This window comes from Macrobrachium nipponense, chromosome 5 (genome assembly GCF_015104395.2).
Source record: "Macrobrachium nipponense isolate FS-2020 chromosome 5, ASM1510439v2, whole genome shotgun sequence".
In the NCBI taxonomy this organism is placed as follows: Eukaryota; Metazoa; Arthropoda; class Malacostraca; order Decapoda; family Palaemonidae; genus Macrobrachium; species Macrobrachium nipponense.
The window spans coordinates 57,946,796-57,958,302 of NC_061107.1; the positions used below are offsets into that span (position 1 = coordinate 57,946,796).

General features: G+C 41.3%; 2 protein-coding genes and 1 long non-coding RNA gene across 3 annotated transcripts in view; 2 read left to right on the forward strand and 1 right to left on the reverse strand.

Annotated features, from left to right (window-relative positions):
- LOC135215095 (uncharacterized) overlaps positions 1-5,677 on the forward strand; it is a 144,554-nt gene extending 138,877 nt beyond the window's left edge. The window contains exon 3 of the long non-coding RNA XR_010314565.1: positions 5,560-5,677. This is a non-coding gene — a long non-coding RNA (uncharacterized LOC135215095). The remainder of the gene's footprint in view (positions 1-5,559) is intronic.
- A 4,588-nt stretch (positions 5,678-10,265) lies between these two features.
- The window catches only part of LOC135215794 (uncharacterized), a 30,251-nt gene continuing 29,009 nt past the window's right edge, over positions 10,266-11,507 (reverse strand). The window contains exon 5 of the mRNA XM_064250744.1: positions 10,266-10,348. Coding sequence (XP_064106814.1) covers positions 10,266-10,348 — 83 coding nt within the window. The remainder of the gene's footprint in view (positions 10,349-11,507) is intronic.
- LOC135215795 (uncharacterized) overlaps positions 10,321-11,507 on the forward strand; it is a 235,650-nt gene continuing 234,463 nt past the window's right edge. Inside the window, exon 1 of the mRNA XM_064250746.1 lies at positions 10,321-10,469. The gene's annotated coding sequence lies outside the window, so the exon portion shown is untranslated. The remainder of the gene's footprint in view (positions 10,470-11,507) is intronic.

Here is an 11,507-nt window from a genome sequence, read left to right on the forward strand (position 1 = left end):
AAGGAAGCTGGAAGATCAGCCCAGAGATCCTCAGAACCTGGGAAGAGCGGAGATGTTGGATCCGACTCTCTCAGCTGGGGAAGAGGCTCGTCTTCCATAGCGGCCTGGATCGTCACTTCTGCCAACTTTGTGGTAAAGGGGAGCGGTGTCTCCTCCGACACAAAGATGGTGAATGGGCTTTTGAAAGCCTGAAGTTGGTATTTACGCAGTCCCATTCTTCAAGGCATCGAACCCATTCTCTCTGGGCTTGTTCCCGACTGTATATTAGTCTCTTTCGGAATCTTATCCTCTCTCCTCAGAGCTGACTCCGTCAACCTGGCGTAACCCATGAAAGGTGGTTGAAGGTTGGCGGGGTGGAACTCGAAGTCCTCAATACGACGAGTTCCACAGTCCGGAATGGAGATCATTCCGTCCTTGAAGGGTGCGAAGGCTGCGACCCTCCAAGGATTGCTCATAGTGAAGGGGGGAAGAGAGTTGTAATCTGGCATTGGGGTCATTCCGGCACCTGCCAGGGGAAGAACTGCTGGGGATTATCCCTAAGGCCCGCCAGCAAGTTTCTTTGTTCGTGAGTCGCTCCGAGATATTCTGGATTGACTGACCAGATTCAGCAAAGGAGGTGGAGATCCGAGCAAGCATCTGGTCAAGCCTGTCGTTCATCATGGCCCCCACCATGTTACCCACCTGTTGCATTACCCCTGCTGTAAAGGTTTCAGGGTCGAAGCAGGGGTCTTCGGATGTGCTCCGGTGGACGTCGAAGGTACCGGCTCTGAGGGAGTCCGGCCCTTCTCCTTAGAGACTTGCCTCTCGACCCTTTAGAGTGTGAAGTCAAAGATGACTTCGATTTCTCTGCTCCGGGATGGTGAGCCGGAGACTTATGAGTAGATGAGGACGAAGTCTTCTTAGAAGACGTCCTCTCAAGGGTCTTCTGCTCCCGTTTCCCTTTAGCTTTAGGGACAACTGAAGCTGACGACGACCTGGCCAGAATATCCGACTCGGTAAATCCTTGAAAAGAGGAGGAAGAAGGAATAGGTGACGAAGATCCAGATGCACCCAAGGGAAGCCCTTGAGCGCCCAACAAACCTACCTCTACCAACAACTCACCTTCCCCTACCGTCATCGGTTCAATGTTAAGGTCTAGCGTCGCAACGTCCTCGGCGATCCCCGGGGCTCCCTCCTCCGCCATAGCCTGCGCCACCTGTTGCTTGATGGCAGCGATGCACGGAGCTGCTGCTGTAGGGTCGACGTACCCGGTCGACTTGCCGCTTGGGAAGATGCGGACAGCCATACTCTTGTCTAAAATGTATGGCTGCCCCTTGGAAACGTTCTTACCAAAGCCTCCTACCTAGGCTTTCAGGGTAGCCGACGCGGCGTCCTTCACGGCGGCAGCCTGAAATAAAGGGTCATTGTAATCCTTACAACGAAGCCCCGAAGATATATCATTAACACTCATGACTATGTCATACTTATGTACTTAGCACAATATATCAGAACAGAAACAAAACCTTACTCCGGCAGAAAACTGTTCCACTAGATCATAACATATGGAGCAGGCTTCGTGATGCCACACAATCAGATCGTTGTGGCGGACGGCGCAGGGAGCGTGGGTCCGGCAGACCTCATGACCGCAAGGGTCCTGCAGGATGACGTTGCATCCTGCTTCCTGACAGTTGGTAGCCTGTAAGTGAACAGATACATGAGTATCAGCAGTTACTAACAGGGCTAACCTGTTAAGTGATATGAAGCTCCGCTGCATGCCGGAGTGAAAATATTTTTGGACATAATCCTCTCCTATACTCCGTGAGAAATTTCCATAGGATATGGTAAACTGGTCTGAAAACTCCGGTACACTGGAGCGAAGATTTCCGTCAAACCAGATACCTGCTCAGATACAGATAGTACACCGAGGTGAGGGTACAATCACACTGGAGAACATGAGAAGATATCCATAAAAACATAACATAACATAAAATAAAATAAATAAAATTGACAAACAAGATAAGCGGTGTGTAGATCCGCCGTACCACTCTTACGCCAGCCAACGGAGAACCCGGATGGTGAGCGGGTGCTCCGCCAGACAAGCGAAAGAGACAAACAGAGATATAATCATAAATATAGGGGAAGCATGTCAAGGCTACTCCCCCGTTACCCCCCCCCCCCCCCCCCCTAAGGAGCTGGCGGGGCCAGCGAACCGCTGTAACGGTGTGGAAGGTAGAGGAGAGCTATACAGAGAGCACCGGGGAGGACCCAATGTGAGCTGGCGGGGTGGCCAACCCAACCTGAACGCATGAGAACCCCCCCAACCCCCCCTGAACTCACAGTCCGAGACTCCCGTATCCTCCCTGGATCAGGAGGGGAGGGGTGCTCGGATGGTTGCCAAAGCGACCGTGAGCGAGCGAGGACTATCTCCCCCCCACGTGGGGAGGGAGGAGAAGGAGAGGGGGGGCCCCCCCGAGTGAAGGGCTGAGGCGATCAGCTGGCCCGTCGCGATCATAGGTGGACCACGAGGCGAACGAGACAGACAAGGAATAGCCTAGGCTATAAAACCGACCGAATCGAACATGCAACCCACAATAAATACATCTTAATAAAAAAGAAATGAAAGGAAGGAAATCGCAAGTGAGAGAAAAGAGTCGTCTAGAGAAGAAGACAGACTAAACAGCTCGGGAGCTGGCCTCTGCCGATACGTAAAAACGGAGGGCGACGGCCAGGATGGCTGGACTAAAGAGCAGTGGGTAATCTAAGATATTGTATAAAAAACCCACGCACCTAACAGACCTAGAGAAAGGTACATGCATGCATGAACCAACTGATCTAAGACATGAGGCAAAGGAGGTTTCCGAATAGTACGATGTAAAGCAATAGAATAAAAGGTAGCACCTTCCGCACCATGCTTAATATAAACATGATAAAGACATAAACACTGCACAGAATAGCTGCTACGGTATGGAAGACCGAAGGAGCTAAACAAAAACACGAGGCGAGCCGGCATGGCGAGCCTGGCACCAGACGAGGAAGGCCGTTATTGAACCTAAAAAAACGGTTAAAACGGATCCTGACTGGCTAAAAATTACATGTAATCTTTCGGCAGTACTTAACTTAGCTTGCAGTGATAGCTTGGAACTCCATGACTGAAGAATAAATCCAGAAAGCACACACAGAGCAAAGTAAAGACACGTGTGTGTGGAAGGTTGCTAACGTAAAGGATGGCCACGAGAGGCGCTGCAGTCGGCGTGGGAGGATGTGTAGTAGTAGTTGCCGGCGCCGGCCATGTATCAGCTCTCAGGGAGGGGGATTTTGATGTAGGAGAATTCTAAATGGCAAGAGGTCCGTGGTAGTGTTCTCACTCGCCCCAGTACCATACCGACACCCTCTTTTTATTTAGGGTGAGAGAGTCAGTTATTCTGACATCCCCCTATTTTTATTTTTTCTCTGGTAGTGTTAGTATCATTTACCTAGAAATAATGAACTTAAGGGATTATTTCACTGGGCAACACGGACTGAACCCAGAAAAGTTCGTGTCATCTGCAGGAACGAGACTTACCCTGGCGCTCCCTTTTGGCCCGCTCAACAATTGTTCACAGAGGTACTGGAATGGACGGTGGACTTCCCCAGATCTCTTCCACTCAGGAGAGATCTGCTCAGACAACCCCACTTCGAGAGGTTTCACAAAAAAACCTCCCCGCCCTCTCTGCCATGACTGCATTTCGACTATCGAAAGACTCGTCAGAGCAAGAGGCTTTCGCGAAAAGCTGCCAGCGCGATCGCCAGAGCCCGCAGGTCTTCAACCTTACGGGTGTACCAATCGAAGTGGGAAGTTTTTCGAAGATGGTGCAGGTCGAAGAAGCTGTCCTCATCCGATACCTCTGTGACCATTATTGCTGACTTCCTTCTCTTTTTGAGAGAAGAATGTCTACCTTGCCAGCTATCTACGATCAAAGGCTATCGTAGCATGCTCTACGCTGTATTCAGAAATAGGGACCTGAAGATCGCAGAAGATAAAGATCTGCATGACCTCATCAGATCCTTTGAGACCGCCAAGAGAAAGTCCTCTCAACCTCCTAGCTGGAACTTGGATGTTGTGCTCAAATTCCTGACTTCTAGCAGTTCGAACCTCCCCATCAGGCTTCGTTCAGGGACCTGACTAGGAAGTCTATTTTTCTCGTGGCTCTCGCGACTGCGAAGAGGACTAGCGAGTTGCAAGCTGTGGACTCTAGAGTAGGATTTAAAGGTGACTCAGCTATCTGTTCATTTACGCCTTTATTCTTAGCCAAGAATGAGAATCCCGCTCGAAGCCCTGGCCTAGAAGTTTCGAGGTTAAAGGACTCTCACCCTTAGTGGGGAGAGAGGTAGAAAGGTCCCTATGGCCTGTCAGGACCCTTAAATTTTAACTGCAAAGGAAGAAGCTACTTAAGGGCAGTCTAGAGAGTCTCTGGTGTGCGGTCAGGGACCCTAAAAGGCCCATTTCTAAGAACGCTCTGGCATTCTTTTTGAGAAGCGTCATCATGGAGGCGCATGTGACATGCGATGACGACCAATTGCAGCAACTTAGAGTGAAAGCGCATGAAGTAAGGGCCATTGTGACTTCTCTAGCTTCCCATAAGAACATGTCTCTGAAAGATATTCTGGCTGCCACTTACTGGAGATGTAACTCTGTGTTTGCATCCCACTACTTGAGGGACGTAAGGGTTACTTACGACGAAGTGCTTCTCTCTGGGGCCATACGTATCTGTGGATTCGGTGCTGGGACAGATACCTGATGCTAATCCTTGATAGTTTAATTTAGTTTTAATTTGTGGTGATGTGTTTTTATGGTTGTTTGAAAGAAGGTTTGGTGGTAACTTCTTTCAATCGTAGTTCTAACCCGGGTTAGAGGGTCAGGTGGTTGGGATTGGTTTTGTGCTCCTTGATATTGCCAGAGGCAAGAGGTTTTCTCATGTAAGTGGGATAGCCCCCATTGACAAAGATCCTAATAAGATTCTGTTGCGTAAGCGGGTAAGCCCCCATTGACAGATCCACAAGAACTCTCAGACATAGGTCACTACCTCGCTGAGGCTCTTGAGGCAAAGCGACTCATAGACAGTATCCATGAAGTCTTCTGCCAAATCAGGTAAGAACCAAGGTTGTTTTTAACCTACAACATGTGTTTTGTTTCCTATTTTATTTCAGTTACCCTCCACCAAGGGTGCCAATCAGCTAAGTATATATCTGCCTGGGAAGTTGAATGTACAAAAATGATATTGTTATGATACAATAAAGTTTTGTACATACTTACCTGGCAGATATATACGATTAATGGCCCGCCCAGCCTCCCCTCAGGAGACAGGTGGAAGAGAAAATCTGAATTAAAAAGAAAGGAACGGAATGGTTCCTAGTTCCCGCCACCCAGCGTGTGCCGCGAAATTTGAATTTCTGTCGGGGACGACTTAGTCTATAGCTAAGTATATATCTGCCAGGTAAGTATGTACAAAACTTTATTGTATCATAACAATATCATTTTATTTATAAGGCTTGTGTGTTCCATCTGTAGTATTTGATGTTCTGTAAATAATTTTTTAACAGATTCGCATGCGATGGAGGGAACTTGTTAAAACATATAGAACAACAATTAATTACAATGACATGCACAACGTCCGAAGATATTGTCAGTATTTTGAAGAACTGACTGATTTGTTTGGTGAGTAACTTCTGTTCATCTGATTTTGTAAGCTCAAGACTTTTTTTATCTTTTTTTTTTCAAGTTTTCCATGTTCTTAAAACCGTATAGTATGTATAATTCCTTTCATTTGTTCTTGATATTTCAGAGTGATTCTTGCACAGGAAAGCTTACAAATACCTGTGTTATGTGCAGGATTTTCATGCTTAGTACTTTTTACAGTTTAATGTCCATTCAGTTTAATTGGTTCCCCAGAATTGACATTCCATGTTTGAATTTGATAGTAATCTTTTTATTAATATCACACAGTTAAGTTAGAAAATCATGTTTACCTATTTATGCTGGTTATAGCAGTTTTTGTTACTGAAAAAAATTACCCATGCACACTAAACTAAAGTAATTAATGTTTTAGGTGTTTGGATTATACAGCAACTGAAATGCTAATTAGACAGATGGAGCTGCACGGAAGTAAAACGCCTTGGACAAAATGGAGGAACTCGAATGAGGTTTAAGATCTGGAACCATATTCGTCTTCTGTTAGAAGCTCAGGGACATAAGTAAGTTGTGCTAATTTTTTCACAGATTTGTTGAATAAAACATAGGGCTTCCTTATATAAAGGGGATTTTGAGTGTAGGTAGATAAAAAATTATCTGTTAGTCTAATTGCAATCATTGCTCCCTGCAGTTCTGTGCCACAAAATAAAGAAGGACACGATTCCCTTGAAATTTCATAGTTATATAAGAACGTGAACTCTGTCTCATGGCCCAAACATTAGAAAACCAAGCTGTATGGGTCTATGTTTCTTATAATTCTATTTCAAAATACATAATACCCATTTCCAAAGGAAAGAATGAGTCTGCAGAACAATTAATGGGTTGCACAATATTACTTACCTGCACCCTTCATCTAATTACCTTGTCAGCAAGCTTCAGTGACCTCATCCAGCTGGCACTGAAAATACTTATTTATAAAAGACTTCTGGTTTTTTAATCGAGGGAAAAATTTTGTTAATGAGAGAGAGCTGTACGTAATGCCAAATTCTTAATTAAAAAAAAAAAAGTTTTGAGGGAGAGAGAGGGCGGTTGGGGTTGGGGTGGCAGGAAAATGCTCATCTCTCTTCTTAATGTGGTGTTTATGTGTACATTTACACTTGCACACTGATATAGGGAGAGAGAGCAGTGCACATGTACATAAACGAAAGTGGTGCTTACATGAAAATATAACACATATAGGCTAGCCAGGAGGCTAGGCCTACAAATCATCTTGACATAAAAAAGTCATTTATATAACTTTTATGTAATTAAACTTGCTAAATTCTTATTTTAATTCAAAAACTTTTAATTACTTCTTACATTTAACCTACAATTTTGTTTGCAAATTAAGATACTCTTAAATTTATTGCCAAGGAATTGGCTGATTGGTAACGTTATCCCTGTTTGTCTAATTAAAAAGGGTGGAAACAAAAATATTGTCATTGAAAAACAAAATAATACTGTTATTTATATGGTATGGCATAAAAAAAATTTAAGAAATCCTAGCATCATCCAAATACATCCCATACTTGAGCATAGGGAATTTATAACTAGGTTGAAACTTTTGGTAAAATACCAAAACTTGGAATGAAATTACCTTACAGGCACAGAGAGAATGAGGTTTAAACAGAGATTGCGTATAGAACTTGCAGTTTTCAAGCAGAGTTGTTATACTGCATAAAATATTGTGATCCGAGAGCTAATTGAAAGTCCGAGCAGTTGTCAACTGGTATGTTGTTGAGGAGTGTCTGGACTGTACAGGCGGCCCGCGGTAACGGCGCAATCACTCAACGGCGAATCGGTTTTACGCGGCGGTCGTCAAAAATAATAATTAAAAAAATAAGGCATTTTAAAGGTATCTTTACGGCACAAATTCAGTTAACAGCGCCGCTAGCGCCGTTGTCTAACGAGTTCATACATATGTAGAAATGCCGTTCAGACCATAAAGGTTATGCAAAATTATATTAACAAATTTTATGGAGAGTTATTATGTAGGTATTAGGGTAAAATATATGCCTCTGACGCTGTTCTATGCCGAAAATATCGAGTTACATTAGTGCAAATTTAGCTATGGATGTGTCGATTCATAAATGTTCATGCTTTGTTTAAAATGTGTATGAAAATGTATTACGTGAAAGGCATTTTTATTTCTGTACAGAAATATGATACAAAGGCAGCTTTTGAAACTGCCCTTCACGTTATCAAATACGATGTTTTTTCATGTTCTTTCTTGTAAAGCCGCCGCCTGCCGCTCTTCCGAAAATATCGATTTAATTAAAAAAAGTGCAAATTACCGATCGATGTGTCGATTTTATAAATGTTTATGCTTTTATGTTTAAAATGTGTATGAAAAAGGTATTACGAATAGGTTATTTTTATTTCTGTGCAGAAATATATAAAAAGGCAGCTTTTGAAACTCCCCTTCCAGTTATCGACTACGATGATTTTTCAAGTTCGTTCTTGTATGCCGCCGTCTGCCGCTCTTCCGAAAATATAGTTAAAAAAAAGTGCAAATTAGCGATCGATGTGTCTATTTTTTAAATGTTTTATGCTTTTATGTTTAAAAATGCTGTATGAAAATGTATGACGGAATAGGGTATTTTCATTTCTCGTGCAGAAATATGATAAAAAGGCAGCTTTTGAAACTCCCCTTCAAGTTATCGACTACGATGTTTTTTTTCAAGTTCGTTCTTGTATGCCGCCGTCTGCCGCTCTTGGAAAATATCGAGTTAAAAAAAAGTGCAAATTTTGCGATCGATGTGTCGATTTTTCAAATGTTTATGCTTTTATGTTTAAAATGTGTATGAAAATATATTGTTCGTAAAGGTATTTTCATTTTTGTACAGAAATAAGATACAAATTAAGGCAGCCTTTGTAACTACGCTCCAGGTTGTCAGGGGATGGTTTTTCATGTTCGTTCTTGTCTGCCAGTTCCGAAAAATGCATTGTGTTATTTTATTAAATATGCATCTTTTCCATAAATCCTTAAAAAGTTATACATTATTTCACTGTATCCAAGAATATTGTATGTATTCTCATATCATTGTATTTTAAAATACTACGGCAAACTTAAGCCCGTATTCCGCGAGCGGCCAATGTTGTGGTTTGAAATCAGCTGATGAATACGAGTCTGTTTCACCATAACGCAATTCTGAGCGAATGCTCTTGCTTCTAGTTAGCATAAACGAATATCTGTATACTTGACATATGAGACAAAGTTATTTTTCCATATACAGCGTGTTTTTAGGTGGAAATATTTTTTGAATATGTCTCGTTGTGAATGTTGAATACTATTTTTTTTCGTTAACAGATTACGTTGGCGGCATGTTTATTGCGTAAAAAATTATGTGATTCCGTTCGCAATACGTAATCCTTTATATCATCGTAATACGAACTTTACGTTATTTGATCTTATATCGGCGTGAAACCAACCAGTAAGATGTGTTCTTTCAAGCACAGTAGTTTTGATTAAAATGATTTATCCCAATTTTATCTACAGTTGTGTGATGGCAGACGTTTACTGTCGTTTTATCCTTGTTGCCGATGTACGATAATAGTCATTAGCAGCTTGAACAGTTTTCTCAGCTTCAGTTATAGCTAGGTTTAAATTTAACGGTATATTTCCCAATTGATCTTTAATCTATATTGATCTCTGATCTATAGAGAATAAAGCTATTACATTAAGATATCTCAGTTCTATTCTATACATAACGCCATTTATAACAAATACGGTAATGTTGCACTGTAGTACGATGATCGAAATACAAGCCAAACAGATGTTATCCAGTTCGGTTGTACTTAGAAAAAAAAAAGTTTTTTTTCTCGTTCGGTTGTTCATGGCTGTACACCTTCACGCAACGAGTATAATGTTAAAAAACCATACTTTCATCATTCTCTTTTGCTGTTATTGAACTTATGTAACTAGAAGATGGATAAAGTTAGGCCATTGTAATTTTGATCTCTCATAAAATCGAACTATCGTAAGACTAATGATCATAACCTGAACACTACAGCTACTTGTACACTGTATAAACTTTATTATATCTTTACATACTCTAGACACCCACATGTACTGTACAGTAAATTCTATAGTACTATACTGCATAAATATAATTTTACTTATTGCGCCGTTGTGGGATTACGGAGCCTTTGACTGGTCTAGAGTTTCGAAAGAAGGTGTGCGGCGGCCGTAGGCTTTAAAATCGCTCAGCGTCGAAAATCGCTTGCGTCGGTGGCCAGGAACGGAACCCCTGCCGCTAACCGAGGGCTGCCTGTACTTCCTTTGAGTACATGGGTTGGGTTATTTATCTTGATTAAAACTGTGCCACTTCAGTTCTCATGATTACTGAGAGAAAAACAATAAAACCAGTTGTATTCTTGGTGTATTGTGATTTTGATTTGTTTTGTGTTAAGATATAATAATATTTCATATAAAAAGCTTGAAGATTGGTTTTTATAGAAATATACATTATACTAGGAAATGTTGGGTTGAAATTATTATATATATTTTTTTTTTCAATTACTATTGCAGTTATTTAAGAATTTAAGATACTGACTTTTATGTATTTTTTTCACCAGCTTACAGCTGACCAAGTACAAGGACGTTGGAGTACTCTAGTAAATCTATATCAGAGATGGTCGAGAATAATTCTAAACCATATACTGAAAAGATAACAATGGCATATCGAGAGCACATGGAACGAGTTTTAATTACGTTCCAGAACGCAATTCCAAGTGGAGAAAAATCATGGAAAGAGGGGTAAAACTCCAAGAACTGTAAAACGTAAGTTTTATTATTAAATTTGTCTTTTTGCTTCCAAGAAGTGCAAGCAGTAATAAAAAACCTTGTAGTCAATTTGTAATTTATTCCTGAAGATGTTACCGATGAGCAAGGAAAGATATTTTTTTCTTTATTCCCGAGAAGCTTGCCTGAAGAGAAAAAAGTAGTATAGACTGATTCAAAGTCTTGTTAAAAAAGATATCTCCATTAACTTCAATAGAAATTACGTAAGAGAAAATATGCCCAAATATCATAAATTCTTTAGCTATAAGCAAAAAAATGCTGACAGGTAAGTTTGACACATGATTGTTCTCTCATTTGACTTGGATATTTGATAAATAGCCCATGTGATGTTACTTTTTATTTACTGCATTTGAATGTAAAGTAACACAAAGAGTTAAACATTGTTTTGAGTTACTCTAAATAAGGTTCAAACATGATGTCAGGATGTGGAAACAGTTAGTCAGAGAAATGTGACACAGTCGTGTAGACCTTGTGAGAGGGTGACTAGGAAGCAATTGCAATACAAGGTCAACTAATCCACTCTTTAGCGAAAGCTTTTCAGCTAGTTCTAATTTATCTTTATGCCGAGGAACACTTAACTGACAGGTACCTAATGGACAGTTTTGCCTCATTTGTAATTTTCTTATATTCTGGGTAACTGATGGTTTATATGTATCTTTAGTCATGCAATGTATGATTTTCCCTATAGGATTTCAGGAGTCATTCTTGTCTAAGTGTTAGACTAGTGAATGTTCAGTGTCACTAATCATACTGAGAAGTTAGTACAGTGGTACCTTTACATACGAAAGTCTCAACTCACAAAAAATTCAAGTTACGAAAGCAAATACGAAGATTTTTTGACTCTACATACGAAAATAGTTCAGGTTACAAAAGGTTGTTGCCGTAAGTCCTGAGATTCACCTGGACCACCGATAACAATTTTAAAACTTGCGCGCCGCCAACTGAGTAGACTCGCCACCATCCTCCCGCTCTCCCATTGTTCCTGATGCTAGTCACCCCCATAAGATCCTGCTCTCC